Source organism: Melitaea cinxia, chromosome 9 (genome assembly GCF_905220565.1).
Source record: "Melitaea cinxia chromosome 9, ilMelCinx1.1, whole genome shotgun sequence".
In the NCBI taxonomy this organism is placed as follows: domain Eukaryota; kingdom Metazoa; phylum Arthropoda; class Insecta; order Lepidoptera; family Nymphalidae; genus Melitaea; species Melitaea cinxia.
Window position 1 is genome coordinate 8228031 of NC_059402.1, and position 21448 is coordinate 8249478.

The following is a 21448-nucleotide window of genomic DNA, read 5'->3' on the forward strand; positions in this document are numbered from 1 at the left end:
CGGCCTACACGGCGGGGACGAAAAACACAAATAGACGGTATTAAGCTTTAGCTACCATTAACGATTTCCCCTAAACTTATAAAGAACCAGAACTGGCGAAGGGACATCTTAATACACAATCGGGGACGGCAATCTTGGGACGACGGAATAGTGTAACAAATTATTGTTGCCGGGCGGTCAACGGGCCCTTTACGAGGCGCTTCCCAGCGTTGATGATGATTTAGATGCAAGGACTATCGGAGGATGTTAGCTGATATCGCTGCAAATGCCCTGTAACCATAGAAACAATATAGGGCAGACCCCAACTCCCCCGACACTGTCTAGTTCACGGACACTTGTTATCCTTATCATAATAAATTGGTCTGGAATTCGTGCAATAACTTCAAGCGCAATCGCAATAAAACTCTGATGTGGAATTTCGTTATGATAAAAATGGATTTATTACTTTTTTCTCTTTTGGATTCGTGTGAATTTAATGTCAGTGTTAGTGCGTTCATAATAAAATGACAGATGATTCGATATATATAACATTACATTTAAATAATAATAATAATAAATATTTTTTATTTACAGTGAAACTTTTATTTGTATTAATATATTGAAGGTGTATTTATGCGCTAATCTCGAAATCTGCTAGAGCGATTTAAATTTTAAAATTATGTTGTTATTGTGTGTGTTTGTTAAAATATTTATTTTTAAAATAAGACTGAATTACATGTTGACTTCAATAACAAATCAATCAATTTATTTATTTCAATTAGGGATACGAAATATTACGATCTCCGTAATTCATTGAAATATAAATTATCGACCTATCCGTATGCAACAATAAACACGGTGAGAGGCCCGGTTTTATTACGCGGCGACTGATGATGATACATCGACGTCGGTGTATGTGTTGATCGTCACTTACCCTACCCTTATCATATGGCATGTAATTTTGAATTCATTGCCCTCCGGCACCCGTCGATCGAGCTGAGAAATTTTATTAAAAATACAATATTCTATCTATATTTTACTTTTTGTTCAAATATTACAGTATTATTTTTTATTACAGGTATTATATGGTGATTAGAGGATGAGCCATGGAATCTCGCAGTGCGCCGCCGAGCCCCGACGAGTCTGGGGAGGCGGTGTTCGACACACGCTGCGGACGGTACACGCACCAGCCTTCCTTACAGAGAGCTTTCGCAAGTTGCCGCGAAACAGGTCGACCTCCGCCCCATCATCGTCATGCTACATCCGAGCCAGCTCGACCAGACGATCGTGTTCTTACAACAGCCGAAGTACACGACTATCCCTCATCAGAGTCCGGCATTGCAGCCGATTGTCCACATCCCCATTCCAGCAATGCGGACGACAGTCCCTGTTACGATCGATCAGATTACGAAGGAAATTCTAGTTACAGCTTAAAACATAATTTCCATCACACGATAGATTGCAGTAAACACAGACCTGAATTTAACCGAAGTCATACCCCAGAGTATAACAACGAGGATTCGGATTGTGATAGAGGTCACCCTCGCTCACAGACATCTCGCCGACCATATAGGAAACAAAGACGGGAAGATGGGGATGGAGCACAATCACTTGATGAAAGATGCGCTCGTGATCTCGATGAAATATTACCCGCAAGACTTGCTGCGGTAAATCTATCGAGAGATCCACCATCACAGTCTTGGAATCGAAGTAATATTGCTGCTACCATGGAACGCTTTGAACCCGTCGATTATTCATATGCATATTATGATCATCATTTATCTATGCCTTCGTCATCAAGAAAAGCAAATCGGCAACGTGGACGTGCTGGTGTCCTGCGGGATCGAACCGCTCGACATAATTATGTAACAAGATATGGAACTGAAGAAAATATATACGAAGAAATAACCGATGGTTCTAGAACGTGTCCAAAACACCGCTACATGCCGCGACAATCTTTAGTTTCCCTTGACAGAAGCGTTGTTGAGGAGGAAGTTCGACGAGTAGAGACAAGACATAAAAGAATTTTGGGAGAGTTAAATCTCAGTGTAGAGGCAATGTTAATGCCAGAATGTGAATCACCTGATTCAGAACGGGCCGAAGACCGTGATAATATAGAAGAATTATTAAGAGTTGGTCCTACGGACGAATTATTATCACCAGCTAGTTGTAATCCTCCAGACCTAGATAGTGGTTTTAGTGGTAGTAGTAGTGGAGCAAGCTATGTGGGTAGCTTAAGAAGAAAACCCACAGGCTCGGTACCGCATCTACCGGCAGTAGCTTACGGGACACGAGGTGCAGGTGTTCGAATTTTAGGCGCAGATGAATGTAATTTACGTTGTCCTAGAGATGGCCCGTCACCCAGAAGCTCGAGCTGTGGAGATGCGAAATCTAGTGGTTTTTGGAATAAAAAAGCTTGGAGGAAAATTTCTGGATTCTCAAGCTCTAATAGTATAAATAAAGCTGGTTTAACAGGTGAGTTACTCTTTACCTATCTCTTCAATTTCATCTCATTTTTACAACCTTTTTTTTGTTTTTAAGTTTATGTTGGTCAGCTTTTTCAGTTTTTATTTTTATTTCGATTTGATTTTGTATTTATTTTTTGTCCGTTAAAATATAACCGCGATGTCATTTTAAAAATTACATTCTGAATTTAGCTCAAAATCACATATCGTTTTTATTTTCGTAACACAAAATAAAATAACACATAAACAATTTTATAAACATTCCTAAATAGACGTAAAGCGAACGGTGATTAAATAGTTTTCATCATTTCGTCTGCCATAGGAACATTTTTAGATGGGCGCGCTAGGTGTTTGTTGTTTTCGTTTGATTGTTTTGTTAACGGTGCGGCATTTCATTGCAGGTCTGCTCGTTAGGTACACTTTCCGGCGTAAGTCCGACTCGCAAGGTACTCAGGGCAAGCGGCGTGCCGAGCCCGTCAAATGCGATGCGTGCCTCTCGCAACGATGTTAGCCGCTATTATGGTAAGGGCCAACAGTAACGTCAGATTCGTTATTTGACAACCTATTAGTAATTGAACATCATATAATACATTGTAGGTGCAGTATAAATAATGGGGTCCGGTTTTGTTTATTTGTTATTTTATTTTAAAATTATTAACAATTGGCAAAAGCGCGTCCATACAAAATTAAAATTTTCGTTTTCGTTAACTTTTTATACGTTTTTTTATTTTTATTTTATCACCCTCATTAATAATAGCACCTCCTTTTCTATGACATCTAACTTTTAAACTTTCTTGTTTTAATATTTATAAAAATATATCTAAACCTCTAAGTGAGTCAGTAACGAGCAGCCATGCGGCTGGGTCAGAAACGATTAACAAAGACGATACAAAGTTTCTCTCATTAAGGTATCGCCGATATTACTTTTGCTAACTTCGACTTAAGATAAGCATTGTTCTGCAAGAGCCAAGACAATGGCATGCGCTTCTACTTAATTAACTTGTGTCGATGTTACAAACGAAACTTTATTAGATTAACTATTCAGGACAAATTTTTCAGATCATGTATAAATTATCGATTACAAAATAATATTTGATGAATATTAAATTAAATGGAATTATCTTGGTTACAGATGAAGCGTGTAGGCCAAGCAGAGCTAAATCCAGAACCGCTACTATCCCATACAGGTTAATTTTATCTTTAAATGCTGACAGTTTATAAAGAGTAATGCATGCTTAAGATATCTAAATCAAGCGGCGAACAGGCTAATAAATCATTTTGATATTTTTATTTAATTTTGTTTTTTTTTGTTTCAGCTACTCCAACGGAAAACTGGTGGTGCCATTGGATTCCCTAGCACAAAGCTGAGTGGTCGAGCCCCCTTGCAATTCCCGCCTCAAATTCCTGCGAAGAACTTCTAAGCACTAAAGGAAAACGATAAAAGTGAACTACCATGTTACTTGAAGCGTGCAAGTGTCACGTGTTAACTGTACATTAACTGTAGCAATGTGAAGGTTCACGATTCTATTCCTTTGATATTCATGGCTATTACGTCTGCTTGTACGGCTATCATCGACATACTCGTATATGGCATCTGTGCTCGTTATATTAAAAAAAATGTATCTTTCATTGTGTCTAAGTATGAAAAAAGCATTCCTCGATACAAGAATGCATGTTTCTAGGCCGTAAGGTTAAAAACAAAACAGAATGTAATTAAATACCTACATTCCATACCATTTAGCGTCGAGAGGTACTAAAGGTACGATTACAATTTTCAATGCGTCTAAAAGACTCGCCGTTTAAGCTTGGTTTTAATTTTTTTACGGTAAACTCATTGTAAATAAAATAATCACTTAATAATTAATTAAAAGAGGCGTATACGTTGAAGTGATAGAAGAGCCTAATTGATATTTTGTATTGTTAAGATAACAGTTTCATAGAAACATTAATAATGACTACGTTGTTGTTACTTATCAATTTTTAGTAGACATTAGATACAAAAAAAGGCTGACACGATTAAATCCGATTTTATACATGTATAATATTTCCATAACAAATATCTTTTAATTTATATTTATTAAGCTTTCTTAATTGTTAGTGTCAGTTGTTTGGATGTTTTCTTTCTCTTTATCCGTGCATATATGTATATGTAAAACAAGGTCTAATATTTTATTTACACAGTTTTTGTAATTAGTCCCTTTTATTATTACTCAAAGCCGTTATTTTTTGTAATAATTGTTAATATTTGTTAGAGAATAATTGTAAATTTTGTAAATATTGATAAAAATGGTGCACTCATTTTACATCATATTTAAATAAAATACAAGTGTATATAAAACATAAAATACGATGTGGCGCAATTGTTTTAGATATTTATATGCGTTTTATATAGGTTACAGATGCGGATGAAAATCCATTAAACTGCCGGCCTTTTAATAGAATTTTATGTGTATAACTGACTTTATTTATAAAAATACTATCAAACTTGTGGGACAAAAATTTATATGGATCGTTAATAAGATAACGAATTTCTGTAAATCTTTAAATGCCTAGATATTTTGTATTATATACCGTCTCAAAGAAGCTTACTGTTCGAAATTAAATCTTGTTTATTCACTTTCAGAATTCTTCAATTTTCTTCTTTCTTCTCAATTCTTCACTACAAAAATAATTACACTAAATCCGAACTTTGTTTTTGATTGTATCTAAGGAATTTCTATCTAAAATATTAGAAACATCGAGATCCAGATTTTTCGACAGAAATCAAAGTATGTTATTATCGTTCCGTTTGTATTTAACGTCAATGTAATGACCTTTTTACAATTGATGAATGAAATATTTTCAATTTACAAATATATTAATCAATGAAACCAAGGGCATTATACTATACATTATATAAAACTAAAGTAAGTCCCTTTTTTGAGAGTCAACCGAACTATGAATGTCTATGTAAACTACTTATTTATTTATGTATTACTTACTTAATATTATGGTTTTCTACATTGACAGACAAATAGATATATGGAATAATATTTGTATACAATCAAATTGTTTTGCGAATGTTCACGAAATAAAATGTAAAAATGAACAATCATTTGCATTGGATTAATGTAAAAATCGCAAAAAAAAAACAAACTTGCCCAAATATATAAATGTTTGTGATTTGTCATGGACTTTTTAAATCACTGTAAATATTTATATGTATTAAAACACTGTTCTGATAATCAGCGAGATATTATTTTATAAGTTCGTTGTGATTAGCTCGACTGATTGAAACTTAAATAATCAATGTTACACAATTTCTTTAACTGTCTGTAATTTAGTGATCGTGTTCAAGTCAAAAGAGATTTTTATTAAATAAACTTTAAAACGTCATTGCTTTTAATTATTCTATCCTCGTAAAAGAAACTATCTGAAGCGCTGTAGGTGGAATGAAGTACTGTTTCTATAAAATTAGCTACCCATTACACGGACAAGTTAGCTTCTCATAAATGTTAATTCCATATACGGATTGCTTCAAGTAGGTACTTGATGTTTAACCGACTTCGATGAAGACAAACGGAAAACTATGCTGAGCAATCTATTAAAGAGTGTTAATTTGTTACGTTATATCTGTTACAATTTTTGTGGTATACTTCCATCAATGTCTAATTACGAGTTATAAAAAGAGTAACTTTTTTTAACTCGAATTATTTACATAAATAAATATTTACACAATACACACGGTCGTCTGTTCCTAAAGTAAGCAACTTAATGCTTGTGTTAGAGGTTACAGACGACTGGTATATAGCTACATATTTTTTTATATACATACTTATAAATAAAACATATATAAATATATAAATAAATATTTATATTACACCCAGACTCGGGGTGGGAATCGAACCCACAACCCATGGAGCAGAAAGCGGGGTCACTACAAACTGCGCCAACGGGCTAGTCAATAATTCGTTCTTAATAGTATTGTACTATTTTGTTATCTCGACATCATTATTATTAAAATTAATAGTTTTTGCGGATGCTAGAGGCTTCAATTACTAGAAATTACTAACAGACTTAAATTTTATTTGTACGTACAAAAAGTTAGTAAATCACTTAAAACTCAATTCAATATTAATTATATAGAACACGTGGACGATAAACGAATATACACTACTTTTAATAGTGTGATATATTTTATTACGATACAAAATATTTTAGTATTGATAATGTTACCAGTTTGTTTTGTTGGGAAAGACAAGTTTAAGTCAGCGTTAAAATTCACCACCAACCCAAACAAAATCAAGCAGTTGTACAGAATACAGTACCAAATTAAGGGTAGGTTAATTATAGGTAATTTATACCCTGCCTATGACAAACACGTGTTTTGGCCATACAAATATTTCTTATAAATTCATTTTGCATGTGTCTTCCTTGCATTTATTTTTACATATATCTTTTCATTTAAGATCATTTATCATTTAAATTTTATATATAGATTACCAAAAATATTTAAAGTAGTAATTAAAACTATAGATACATGCATATGTGTGGGTTTTTTATTCTTTCATATTAAAAAACGTAAAAATATCTAATAATTATAAAAAAAATCTCATACAATAGCTTTTTCAATAAGAAGGTTATGAGGGACTGAAGTTGAATATTCATTTATCAAATAAAACGGAAGCCGCGTGTCCGTGACGGACAATCTAAAGGAGTCGGTTCGAACTATCAAAGGCCCGTTGGAATGATGATCCGTAATCCCTTTTCGAATCGTAAGTATTTTTTATCACGCTTCACATAAACTATTATTAAATGACCTTATGGAGAATAAAAGTAGAAAAAAAGTGTAAAGGTGTTGATTTATTTTAGAGAAGGATAAAGATGTGAAAAACAAGTACGTTGTTACCTATAAATGTCTATCTATATGGGTTAGATGACATCTAATAATTTCGATTATCAATAATTTGGACTGTAAAAACATTCCGAAATATGTTCTTGTTACTATACTTTTCCTTTTATTCCTATGAATGTGTTTACTTTAACCACATTATAACAGATTCCAATTTCTGCTACTACCGTCAATTTTAATGTAGGTACTATGTTTCTAAATAACGGTAATATAAAAATTCGCAAGGAAGCTGCGTTCTATGTACATATATTCATCAAACCGCAATAGAGCAGTGTGGAGAACCAAGCTTCAATTACCTTGATTGCCGAGAAGGCTTTGGCCCAAGAGGACATTTATAGATATTTCACAGCTAAGCAAACAATTTACGAAATACCTATCGAATGTAATCTAAAAGTCACTATTCATTTTTGTTTCTATAGTTACTGGATTCACGAAAAAAATAACTTCATCACTCTAAAGATTCTGGTAGAATTTTTTCCAATATGTACGTGCAAGATTTTTCATAATAAGTTCCTTGGCCTCCAAATGGGATATAAATTAATATGACATCTTGAAAAACTGAGTTAAGATTGATGCCTTTGCTTAACTGGAATGTTTTCGTCTTTTCAGTATAAATTGAAGGTATTTTTCTTCAGTGAAAGTCGATCTTATATATGTAGACACATACTTAAATAGGTATGATATGAACTTAAGGCCGCCTTTCACTATCGACAAAAATAATATATTTTTAGTATCTTAATTATGCTCAATTGTTTGAAAAGGAATACTTAAAATCATAAAGTTTATATGGTTGAGCATTTAAAAAAATACGTATTAATGGAAAAATATTGTCTATATATTAAAACATTGAGGAAAAACTTTGTACCCATTTTTACGAAAATGCGCGGACGGGGAGTATGTAACTTCACACACTTATAGTTTAGTTGAGAAGGTGTGTCAATAAAAAACATTACAGATAATACCATGTATTTGACAAACCCACGCATACTCGTATATACTCTTTTGGTTATTTTTTAAAGTCTGTGGTTAAATTATGGTCAAATTTCGACTACTAGGCGACCACTATTTTTTTTAAATACTTCTCGATCTTTATATGTTGTGACGTCAATGACTACTGTTCAACTACAATTTTTTTCTATTACTCTATAACTAGAAGTATAAAAATTATTTGAATACTTTGACATTATTTATAAATATGTAAACAAATAAAACCTTCGTCAAGATAATGTTAGTGAAGACTATACAATATTTTTTACAAGTATTGTTTGTACAGAACCTATACAACATAGTAATGAAGATACTTGTCATGCCTGCGGCTTTTTAAGCAAAAGGTTCTATATATAATATAATCTTAGTCCTCGTAAATCAAAATTACCTAAAACCTTCCAGAAGGGACGGATTGGACACGAAAAGATTTTCGCGAATTAAAAGTACGTTGCGTGTATACGCGGTTATTTTACAATCGTAAGAGCGTGTTCAATGTCGGATTTTATTGATTACGAATATACAGGAAATATCTCTTACGCCAATATAAGTGTTAGAAGTTTCTATGTTGCAAACATTTTACGCGCCAATTAGAGCGAGTAATATTTTATATTTAAAATAATAAAAAATAATCACATTAAAATAAACTAAAGAAAATTAATGTTATGGATTTTGTTTTTTATTATAATAAAAATTACTTAAGTTCAACTTGAGGGTTTCTTTTAATATAATTTTAGACGACTGCAAAGAAAAAGGAGGAAATAATATTATCTTAGGACAGGAAAATTTTACTGACTAAATGCGTCATCAAATTTGCGCTCGTGTACGCTCGTGTGTTGTATATAAAACGATTCGCTTTGACATCGCCTATTGAGCCATATCTTATTCATATTCTTATATCTAAAATGTTCGTATAGTATAGCTAGTCTAATCGATAGTTAGCATTATTATGCATAGTAATAATATTAAAATAATACACAGTATCAGTGATTTACGTAAATCTATACTAGTACAATTTTCAAATTAATATTTTAGTATGAACAGGTTTTTCATTGAAACGGTCATTAGCTTACAAAATATTTACGCTACGAAGCTACAAAGGTGGAGTAGCGAAAAAAAGACGGTTGAAGCCACGAAAATCGTGTAAATTTGTGAAGACATATATATATTTTTTTTTATAAGTATAAATGTTGACTACCATTTTAGATCGTAATGTATCCTTTTACTCTTAGACTAATTAATTATTGAAGGAAAACTTTAATATTATACCAAAAAATAAATTAATTAAATAATTATTCGGGTATAATTAATAAATATTATTTCATCATCTTGCTCCACGTCTTCGTAGCTGTATAAACATCCCAAAAATTACCACAATGTCTTGAATGGGTATAAAATTTCTCCCTCGCGAGGGGAGGCTCAGAAAGGCCTTTGTACATCTAAATGGGTTAATTGTTTAATTGCCACTAAAAATAAAAATGAAAAACAACTTATTCAGTCCCGACTTCAATTGATGAACAGCTGCTTATGTACTAATGAAAAACAGAAGAATATTTAAATACATACAAATTATAGTACAACCCAAATTCATCCCTCACGTTTATTTGCAATCAAGAGCACTTCAAGTGCAAATCGATAAAAATATGTTTATATCTGAATGATGAATAACTAAATAAAATGACTTAACGAATCAACTTAGGTAATTAATTACCTAACGTGTGTAACAGTTTTTTTTTTCTATTTAAATACTTCAAGGCTTTAAACTTCAGTCTAAACTATCTACTAATATTATATTAGATTTAATTAAAACATTAATTGAAATAGCTGTGTCCGCAACTTTGTTCGCGTGGAATTAAAAAATATATTGTTCAGTTCGCAGAGTTATAAAATAAATAAATCTCTAAAATAAAAGTTGCCTAAATTAATTCTTATTACATCAGCTATCTGCCAGTGAAAGTCCCGTGAAAATCGCTCCAGCCATTTCTGAGATTAGCCGGAACAAACAAACAGAGAGACAAACAAAAATTGTAAAAAAAAATATTTTGGTATATGTACCTTGTCACATCCATATGCATTTAGTAAAGTGGTTATTTTAATATTACAAACAGACACTCCAATTTTATATATATAAAGAATAAAAATTTCCGTCCATTTAAATTACATTATTCAAAAATCACATATCCATCAAAAAAAAAATTTTCCTTCGTCCTTTTGCCACAGACTAAAGTAGGAAAGGCTATAAAACTTGTAATATCATCCATGTTAACCAATATGACCAACATTGAAATTTCATATGATGAAAACAGTTTTTTCATGTTCATTGAATGTCTTACGGCCTGTTACTGTGGGGTAATGCTACAGATATTGAGACTGTATTTATCTTGCAAAAAAGATCGAGTCTCCCTATGAGGATGTTTTTCAAAAAAAAAAATATTAAAAATTGCGTCGCAATATATTTATAACAATATTATGTATATTCACCAGAATATTCATTGTTTTGAAATAAATAGTAATAATCGCATTGTAAACACGAAAAGGAATACATAAACAAAATTGTAACTCCAAGTTTCCGACTGTGCAAAGTAAACGTCTCTTTTCTGGGTTATATGGTGTTCCCATGTATAATAAAATCCCACAAACAATTTTTGAATTGTCTCAACATAAAATTAAAGTTTTTAATAAAAAAATAAAATAGATAAAGTGTATTATTCGGTGCAGGATTACATAGTTGATAAAGATGTGTGGAGTTAGTGACGCTGTTTTTATGCAACATGTTACTATTTTTTTAATAAAACACAGTTTATATATTATTTTTCAAAAGAGTAACTGCTGAATTTCTTGCCAATCCTTTCTGAAGAATCTACATTCCGAATTGGTGGTAGCTTTACCTTTACAAAAATAATAATTTATTTTTAAAGTTTTAATTTGTAAAATGACGATTCGAAAGTGCTCATGGGGTCTATTTGAATAAAGTTGTTTTGGATTGTGATTTTGTATACTACTCCACTGCTAAACGATCGTAATAAATAAGAAACATAACATAAAATTAATGTCTGGACTAGAAAGTAAAAAACAATGAATTTGGAATTTAAGCTATTGACACGATGGCAAATTCGTAAGTAGGTATGTGAAATTTTTAAAACAAATTAGTAGTTATGCCAGACACAACCAAGTTATTAAAAAATATTTACGCTACTTTAATTTAATGATACGCCGAGTATTAACCAGTCATCAGGTGAAAAAAAGAGTCGTGAGAAATTAATGCTTTATATATTTGAAACTAGCTTCCCGGGTATACTTCATTCTGTCTAAATTTAAAAGTAAAAATTGCGTACACAGAAGAAAATCCTACTGAGGGCCGTTGAGTGTGAAACGTTTATTTATCTATTATTATTTATTTAATAAATTAAAATAATGTTTATATTGAAGTTTTTTTATTTCTATTTTATTGTATGATTAATTTAAGTACAAGAATTACGTAACAGTTTAATTGGATACCCAGGAATAAAATACCATTTTTTTTATTCACTAAAGCTTATTTGTCATTGGAACTCACAAATGAAATTCCTACATGGCGATCGCTTTAATCTGGTATATTTTCCCAGTTAGGCTGCTTCTGTGTCCACCCAATTAATATAAATATACCGGGCACGGATTGTTTTGCAACATTCCTTTTAATAAGAAATGCGTACACGGTAAACGAAAATACCACGACATATTGTATCGAACTCGTTTTTATCTTTGTTCGTTTCGACGGATGTTTTAGGCATTTCTCAAAATACTTTTTGTGAGAAAATAGATTATATGATGAAATCAGTTTATAAAAGAAATAATTGTGTTGCTTGCAAACGAAAGAAAACCCACTTCAATTACATCGACTAGTAATACAATGTAATACAGGAAAAAATGGTTAAGTAAATATGCGATATTAGCGATAACTCAAAAAGTACTTGTCAGATCCTTATTATATTTAAATGGGACTACATGACATGTACCAACTTTCGACTAAAAAAAATTAACGAAGTCGGTCAACCCAGTCAAAAGTTTAAAAAAAAAACCTCGAATTGTGAACCGCTTCCTTTTTTGAAATCTCTTAAAATACTAAACGTAATTAAAAGTAGTTTATTGATATACATTGATTTCATATTAAATTTCTTCCATTGTTATTACCAACAAAGAAAGTGATACCAATTACCAAAAAAGAGTGTAATACTTTTGACTAATCATGTAATATATAGACATTTTATACTGTCTGCAGATTAAAATATGTCAAGTGCGAAGCTTTTCCAATTTGGAGGTATCAGATATCGTTAACTTGTTTTTTTTTCCTAATAATGTCACTGCTTAAGTAATTATTCATAGAAGTATGTAAACAATATAGGTGTTATCTGTATACATTTTTCTGTGTGTGAATATTTTAATAAAAGAATATTTGGCATATATTTTACACTCAAGCTCCGAATAATATTTCCTAAAGAACGTCTTATTGTATTATATATGTAAATATCTGAATTTTACCTTTCCTAGGGACCTGACCATACATTATCATTTTAAACAAATAATCAAACAATAATTAAAAATTAAATTAGGTTAATTTACATATTTTATTAGTACACATACACACACACGCACGCACGCAATTGCTGGTTCGATCCCCGCATATGACAAACATTTGTATTGGCCATACAGATGTTTGCCGTGGTCTGGGTGCTTATGCAGTCCCTGTGGGTCTCACCATCGTGCCTCGGAGAGCACGGTAAACTGTCGGTCCCGGTTGTTATCATGTATATCTGATAGCGATCGTTAGTCATGGTAGGGAACATATCCGCCAACCCGCATTGGAACAGCGTGGTAGATTAAGCTCTGATCTTTCTCCTACATTGGGAAAGAGGGCTATGCCCAGTAGTGGGATATTACAGGCTGACGCGTAATATTAGTACGTATAATTTATATTGAAAAATAAACTTAGTAATAGAATTTTATTGCATTACGATAACATAAGAATGTATTTGATTAGAGCATAATATTAGAATAGACAACGCTATTATGAAAGTTAAAATCTATTTATATTTAGAGTGAGGGAATTGTTACATCTCAGGCCTAAATATTATGTTTACTGACATAACTGTCATTAATTAATTTCTCTGAAATTAGAAAATAATTTCAACAAAAACATTTTACTTTAAAAACAATGATTAATATAAATATATTACCCAGCAATGCAAGAAGTTTATAAACAAAACTAAGACTATTATTATAACATCTTTTAAAGAAGCATAATTTAAGTAACAATATACTAACCCAAAAAAATGTATAACGAAAATCCCTAAATGATTGCCGTCATTAATTTAACACACAACGATACGGTAGACATTAACATAAGCCGCTTCAAGCTTGTCCAAGAACGGAACAAAATTAATATTACGAAGATAACTGTATAATGAATGGTCTTGTAACAATAAACGCCCAGAGCGATTGTTTTTGTTAAGAAACTCCCTTCTTCAATGTTTACTCCTATGCGATCTCGTAACGAATCCATCTACATAATCAAGCCAAAACAAGCTCTTTCTAATTATAAAAGCTATCGTGTAAAGGATTTTCATAAAGAAAATGTTATCTTTTTCACCATCTATAAATTACGGCTTATCTTGAGCTTCGCTTATAAGACATGGGACTTATACTGGTTAAATTTAAATGAGATGAGCGCTATTTCTTTTAATGATTTTTTTTCAATATTTTAAACAAACATTATTTTTTAAATGTTTTTTTAATAATGACTCAAATATTACCTACTAGCGACCCGCCCCGGCTTCGCACGGTTACAAAAACTACAAGTATTCCTCTACTATATTATGCATGTATTAAATATATAAATCTTCCTCTTCAATCACTCTATCCATTAAAAAAACCGAATCAAAATCCGTTGCGTAATTTTAAAGATTTAAGCATACATAGCGAAAGAGAAAGCGACTTTGTTTTATACTATGTAGTGATGGCATATTCACGATAGTAGCTAAAATACTGATTTTAAATTACAAAATAAAATTAAAACTGCTATCCTTTAAATTAGGGGTGAGCAAACTGCTGCCCTCGGGCCGCATGCGACACGAATAAAGATTTTGTGCGGTCCGCCAGAGATATTGAAATTTTCAAAACTGTCAATTTTATTATAAAAATTATGTGGTGTCATGGGACATCAGGTAGGAACGAAGTTCCTTCTGATAGTATAGAAGCAACACAATTTGAAAAAAAAAATGTTGAATTTTATATATATTTTCTAGTTCTTGATTATTTTTTTATTTTGTTGATTGGTTTTTAATTAAGTACATAAAAGTATTTAGGAAATTTAGTACTTTAGAAAATAACAAATACCGTAAAATAAAATAAATCAAACAAAATAATAATGTTACGTGTTAGGGTTCGAAGGATTTGGAGAGAAAGACCTGCTGACTCTTTTCAAGACTTTATTCACTAGCACTAGGTCCAACACAAAGCACTAGGTTCAAACACTAAGCACTAAGTTCAAACACTAAGCACTCACAATGTCCTCAGTCGTAGCCAATGTCGTAGGTTTCGCTGGTACCACTCTTGATCACTAGTTTTCACTCTTGAAGTCGCCTCGAAGATCGCTCAAACTGAACTGTACTCGCTCGCCTACCTGCGGCTATTTATATCGGCCGACACTAGGCCCAGACCATTTTGGAAAGTTCGCGAATGTACCCGGCTTTCGAGATTATACTTCTGTATAGTTCCACAGTAGTACCTCTAACGCCATCTAGTATTGAGTAGAGAGTTTCATGTTATCGCTGTCTTTGTGTGGTTTCAACAGTTGCCGCTAGATGGTGCTAGTTTCTTTGTGTGTCCTTAACACTACTCCCCTCTTAGAGATGCTCGTCCCGAGCATCGTTGTTACTGCCATGGTAACGCGCCAGACGGTCTATGTGTACCACTTTGAATGTCCCTCTTGGTTGCTTTTGAATCCTGTAAGTCACATCATTCAGTCGGGTAACCACTTTGTATGGACCGTCCCACTTGGTCTGCAACTTTGGAGATTTCCCTTTCCGGCGGGTTGGGTTATGCAGCCACACCAGTGACCCTTCCTTGAAGCCGCTCGCGTTCGATTTCCGGTCGTATCGGGTTTTCATGTTCTCACTTGACTGTAAACCATTTTCCCGAACCAAGGCGTGTATATAGCGCATTTTTTCCCTTAAATCGCTGACATAGTCTTGTACGGTATTTGGTCCCTCCGGTGCCCCTCCAGTCAATAGGTCTACTGGTATTCGTAATTCTCTACCGTAATTGACATACGCCGGGGTAGCTTTTATGCTCTCATGCTCAGCGGTTCGGTACGACAGAAGGAAGAGTGGTATATACTTGTCCCAATCTTTTTGTTTGTCGTCTACCAATTTCGCCAAATGCCTCTCCAGGGTCTGGTTAAATCTCTCAACCATTCCATCAGACTGTGGATGGTACGCGGTGGTCCTCGTCTTATGCATGCCCAAAATTCTGCACACTTCCTGGAATACTTGCGATTCGAAGTTCCTGCCCTGATCGGAATAGATTTCTAGAGGCACGCCAAAGCGACATATCACTTCTTCGACTAACTTAGAAGCAACTGTTGTAGCTTCTTGGTTTGGTATGGCGAACACTTCGGGCCATTTGGTGAAGTAGTCCATGACGACCATAAAATACTTGTTTCCCGATTCCGTTACAGGAAATGGCCCCGCTACGTCAACTGCAATTCGTTCCCACGGTGCACCGACGTTATACAATCGCAGATTCCCACGGCTCCTGGTCTGTGGTCCTTTTACAGCAGCGCAAGTAGTACATTTGCGGCACCAATTCTGTACATCATCTCGACAATGCAACCAGTAGAATCGTTCTCGCACTTTTGTTAACGTCCTCTTGACACCCAGATGACCTCCTGATACGCCATCATGTATTTCACGGAGAATATCTGGTACTCTCGTTCTCGGGACAATTATCTGAAGGTGGAACTCTCTGCCGTTAGTCTTCTCCCATTTCCGGTAGAGTATTCCGTTTTGAAGTATCAGACTGTCCCATTGAGCCCAGTACGCCTTAGTGACAGTGCCAGTGGGTGCAACCTCACTCCAGATTGGTTTTACGTCACCCCGTTTCTTCCATGTGATGATGTGCCGAAGGTCGTCATCTCTTTCTTGAGCTTCCCTCATAGCATCACTCTCCCAGATACCCAAAGGACTTGTTCTTGTTAGCTTTAATGTTACTTCATTAGATTCTTGCTTAACACAATGTTTGCAGTCTTCCGAACACGGCCTTCGTGAGAGTGCGTCGGCATTCCCATACAACTTTCCGCTGCGGTGTTTCGTCTTGAAGTCATACTCCTGATCCCGGGCAGGAGGCGAAGCCCTTTGCTTCTTCAGCTCCTCTATTTGTTCCTCTATCCTTTTCATCCGTGCTATCTGGGTCTTCTTCTGCGGACAGTTGAGCTGAAGATGGCCCCTCTCGCCACACTTGTAGCACATGACTCCAGAACTTTTCTTCGTAGGAGCCTTAACTACCTTGACTTCCTCAGAAACCTCGCGGATCTTATGCCGTATGTCATGGCGAACAGCCTCGACCTCCAAAGCATGCGCCAATGCTTCCTTTAACGATGTATGGTGACGAAGCCTCACTGCAGCTCTGACCTCCAGGTCTTTGATTCCGTCGACAAATGCTTGAACAATATTCGTGTCTACCATCTTGGTGTCTGCTCCTGGGTGTGACTTCCTAACGAGTTTTTCGATTTCCAACGCCCATTGTTGTAGTCCTTCTCCTGGGCGTTGAACTCTGTCACGCAGTTGGGCACGGAACACGTGCTCCAGATGTCTATCCCCGTATCGGGATTCAAGTGCCTCCATCAAGTCTTGGAACCCATTTTCCGTATGTGGCAGTGCTTCCAGAACCGACAAAGCTTGCCCCCTGAGCGCAACAGTGAGAGCGGTTAGGCATTGTTCTTCCGTCCATCCGTTGGCAGTAGCAACCGTCTGGAATTGTTGACGATAAGCGTTCCACGGAGTAGTACCGTCGTATGGAGGCACTTTCACTCTTGGTCCTTGCGCCACTCCGGTACTTCCACTAGACATCGCGGCTCCCGTGGTTTCAAGACGCACTACTTTCTTCTGTAATTCAGTGAGGCCGGTTTTCACATTTTCAACATCCAATCCTAACCCGGTAACTCGTTCTTCCACTACGTCGACATCCTTTCGTAGCTTAGTCACCGCGTCGCTAACATCTTTTACAGCCCAAAGCGTTTTTTCTTGGAGCTCTTTTTGTTGCTCTTGTGATTCTTGCAATTTGAAACTTGTTTGCTCTTGTAATTCTTGCAATTTGAAACTTGTTTGCTCTTGTAATTCTTGCAATTTGAAACTTGTTTGCTCTTGTGATTCTTGCAAAGCACTACGAATTTCAGCCCTTTGCAGCTCCATTAATTTAATTAAACTACCTAATTGAAGAGCCACTTGAGAGTCTGTAGAAGTTACGGTGTCACTGGTGGGCGCGGTAAGGTGGACGGGTCCAGTGGGCGGGGCCTGAGCCCGAGTGGGCGGGGCCTGAGCCTGAGTGAGCGGGGCCTGACCCCGAGTGGGCGGGGCCTGAGCCCGGGTGGGCGGGGCCTGCGTCCGAGTGGGCGGGGCCTGAACCCGAGTGGGCGGGGACTGAACCCGAGTGGGCGGGGCCTGAACCCGAGTGGGCGGGGCCTGAACCCGAGTGGGCGGGGCCTGAGCCTGAGTGGGCGGGGCCAGGGGGCGTGGTCAGTGGGCGGGGCATGGTAGATGGGGTCAGTGGGCGGGGCTTGGTCCATGGTGGGCGGAGCTTGGTCCCCAGTAGGTGTGGCCTCCGCAGCTCGTTGTGCCCTTGTCCTGACGCCCTTGAAGTCCTTGGAGTCTTCTCTCGGAGTCAATGGCATCTCCAAATCTCACTTCCGACACCAGTTGATACGTGTTAGGGTTCGAAGGATTTGGAGAGAAAGACCTGCTGACTCTTTTCAAGACTTTATTCACTAGCACTAGGTCCAACACAAAGCACTAGGTTCAAACACTAAGCACTAAGTTCAAACACTAAGCACTCACAATGTCCTCAGTCGTAGCCAATGTCGTAGGTTTCGCTGGTACCAGTCTTGATCACTAGTTTTCACTCTTGAAGTCGCCTCGAAGATCGCTCAAACTGAACTGTACTCGCTCGCCTACCTGCGGCTATTTATATCGGCCGACACTAGGCCCAGACCATTCTGGAAAGTTCGCGAATGTACCCGGCTTTCGAGACTATACTTCTGTATAGTTCCACAGTAGTACCTCTAACGCCATCTAGTATTGAGTAGAGAGTTTCATGTTATCGCTGTCTTTGTGTGGTTTCAACAGTTGCCGCTAGATGGCGCTAGTTTCTTTGTGTGTCCTTAACAATAATAATAATAATAATAATTGTTGCGGACTAACGCAACACCTCGGGCGCGGTGCGCGGCGAGGGACGGAGGGACAGCCCCACCATCGCATCGGAGAGAGGACATCGGCGGCTTGACCTACGACACGTCAGCTACACTTTGATCCGACGCCTAAGACTATCATTATATATTGCTGCATTCACATTATTGTTCCTGAAACGGCTAATAAACCAGATATATGTATATACAGTCCACTTACTATTAATTTAACGTTCACCAGAACACTAACAATGGTCCTTTAGGATCGCCGTTTCGGACTGTGTGGACTTCAGCAGCGCTTCAAAAAGAACAAAGAAACGAACATCATCGTTACGTTTGGATGGATTAAGCTTGTGAGTTCGTTCCAATTAATCCTTTATCATCCTATATTTTTCCCTTTTTTTTCTTAAAAACTACCTTTACTTAGTGAGTGCCAAGTAAGACGAATTATTGAGATTTTTAGTTACATAATTTCAATGGAATAAAATTTAAATTCCTTATTTAATCGATTAAAAAGCAAAATATTACTGTACATTTATAAAGTTTGTGTCGATCGGCTCGCAGTCGTCCGCTCACCTATTGTTCGCAGTTCTCTCAGTTGCGTAATCGACTCAGTTCATCAGTTTATTATAGTTGAATATTGTTATTTGTTTATTTTTTCAATTTATTAAACTTTACTATTCGATCACATTTTTAACGCTATGGCCGAAACAAAGATGGAAAAGTTAATTAAAAAGCGTGCTGGTATTAAAGCAAAATTAACCATCTTCTCTAATTTTATTAATAATATACTACCTTCAAAGGAACTAAGCAGTGTACAATTGTTAGATTTAGAAGGAAGACTTAGTAAATTCGATACTTTATATACTGTTTTCGACCAATTACAGTGTGACATTGAAATGTTATCGGATAATTTGGAGAATGAGTGCCAGGAACGCGAATACTTTGAAAATCAGTATCACGAGCTTATTGCTAAGGCCCGTGGTTTACTTGGTGAGCAGCCCTCTCATCGGCGTGAGCTTCAGGATGGTTCCGTGGCAAGTTTCGAGGATGTAAAGGCAGGTGGTTCCAAATTTAACTGTGTTAGATTGCCAAAAATTTCAATACCCACTTTTCATGGTCACTATCAACATTGGCTGGAATATAGGGACACATTTATATCTTTAATCCACTCAAGGTCTGATATAGATGACATTAATAAATTGCATTATCTGCGTGCGTCTTTAAAAGATAGTGCTTTATTGGTTATTGATAGTTTAGATGTAAAAGGCGATAATTATGCGAACGCTTGGAAATTATTATGCAGTAGGTATGACAACAAAAGATTACTTGTAAACAATCACGTACAGGCTTTATTCAACGTAGAACAAATACAAAAAGAATCTTCTCAGTCTATTCGTCACCTCATAGACATCACAAATAAAAATTTACGTGCTCTGTCAACATTAGACCAGCCCACTCAGTATTGGGACACCTTAATCATTCATATGATGGCTGATAAGCTCGATACAACTACTCGTAGGGAATGGGAAACACATAGAAATTCCCTGAATAATCCACCGCCACTTGATATTTTTATGACATTCCTTAGCAATAGAGCAGATTTATTAGAAACATTACAAGAAAGCAAAATTATAAAATCACAAAAATACGATTACAATAAATCTAACACAAATTTCCTTGCAGATGTAAAACATAATCAAAATTCAAATTATAATATAAATAAAGCACAAAACGTTTATGAAAAAGTAGTAAATTGTCCTATGTGTAATCAAAGTCATTTCTTATTTAACTGTGAGACATTCAAATCTCTTTCTATTGAAGATCGTATAAAAAAGGCTAAGGATGTTAAGGTATGTCTTAATTGCTTACGGCCAGGGCACATGGAAAACAGATGTAATCTTGTTTCATGTAAATATTGTAAAAAAAGGCATAATACGCTTTTGCACTTACACACAACGGAGCCTACTAAGCCTATTGTTTCAGTAAATAACTTTGCTAATTCGACTAATTTAAAACAGTTAACTACTCCTCCACTCGTCTTGCTTTCCACAGCGCGAGTGAAGGTGGACGACAGCAAGGGCGTCGAGCACTTAGCCAGAGTATTGCTAGATAATGGCAGCACTGCTAACTTCGTTACGACTTCTTTCTGCGGTAAGCTGGGTTTGTCTCGACGTAACGAGAGCGCCACGGTGACAGGTATTAACAATAATATTTCAAAAAGTACACAGTCTTGTAGTCTTACTATAAAGTCTCTCTATAACGACTATAGTGCTACTATCGAGTGTCACATTTTACCTCAGATTACCGAAGCCTTACCATCTTCTTTTATCAATATTAAGGATATTCCAATTCCTTCAGAATTAAATTTAGCTGACTCATCTTTTAATAAGCCTGCAACTATAGATATACTAGTTGGGGCCGACGTTTTCTGGTCAGTCTTAGGAAAAAATTCTATTGATTTAGGTAAACATTTACCTAAACTTTATGAAACGAAACTGGGTTGGTTGGTGTCAGGCTATGTTGCTCGTCCTAAATCACACTCTTCTCCTTTTATTTGTAATTTCTTAAATGAAAGCTTAAATCCAGACTTGTCTCGTTTCTGGGAATTAGATTCGGTAACAACTGTGCACTCTATGTCTCCGGAGGAACGTGCCTGTGAACAGCATTTTTTTGAAAACACAACACGTAAGA

At 35.6% G+C, this 21448-nt stretch overlaps 2 protein-coding genes across 2 annotated transcripts; both read left to right on the plus strand.

Annotated features, from left to right (window-relative positions):
• The first annotated feature begins 1085 nt into the window (after nucleotides 1-1085).
• On the plus strand, nucleotides 1086-3812 carry LOC123656117. The gene is made up of 3 exons (XM_045591828.1): nucleotides 1086-2454; nucleotides 3577-3631; nucleotides 3761-3812. Exons 1-3 carry the CDS (start codon nucleotides 1086-1088, stop codon nucleotides 3810-3812), a joined length of 1476 nt encoding a protein of 491 aa, XP_045447784.1.
• Nucleotides 3813-19293: 15481 nt separating this feature from the next.
• LOC123656620 lies at nucleotides 19294-21416 on the plus strand. The gene is made up of 3 exons (XM_045592287.1): nucleotides 19294-19351; nucleotides 19642-21266; nucleotides 21344-21416. The coding sequence occupies exons 2-3, from the start codon at nucleotides 19654-19656 to the stop codon at nucleotides 21414-21416; spliced, it is 1686 nt and encodes a 561-aa protein (XP_045448243.1). The 5' UTR covers nucleotides 19294-19351; nucleotides 19642-19653.
• Nucleotides 21417-21448: the final 32 nt, after the last annotated feature.

What these genes read in the sequence shown, in the direction of transcription:
- LOC123656117 (XM_045591828.1), top strand. Translation starts at nt 1,086, where the DNA reads ATGGAATCTCGCAGTGCGCCGCCGAGCCCCGACGAGTCTGGGGAGGCG. An exon ending in AAATAAAGCTGGTTTAACAG is followed by an intron (nt 2,455 to 3,576) that starts GTGAGTTACTCT and finishes TCTTGGTTACAG; the next exon opens with ATGAAGCGTGTAGGCCAAGC. An exon ending in ACCGCTACTATCCCATACAG is followed by an intron (nt 3,632 to 3,760) that starts GTTAATTTTATC and finishes TTTTTGTTTCAG; the next exon opens with CTACTCCAACGGAAAACTGG.
- LOC123656620 (XM_045592287.1), top strand. Translation starts at nt 19,654, where the DNA reads ATGTTATCGGATAATTTGGAGAATGAGTGCCAGGAACGCGAATACTTT. An exon ending in ACGAAACTGGGTTGGTTGGT is followed by an intron (nt 21,267 to 21,343) that starts GTCAGGCTATGT and finishes GCTTAAATCCAG; the next exon opens with ACTTGTCTCGTTTCTGGGAA.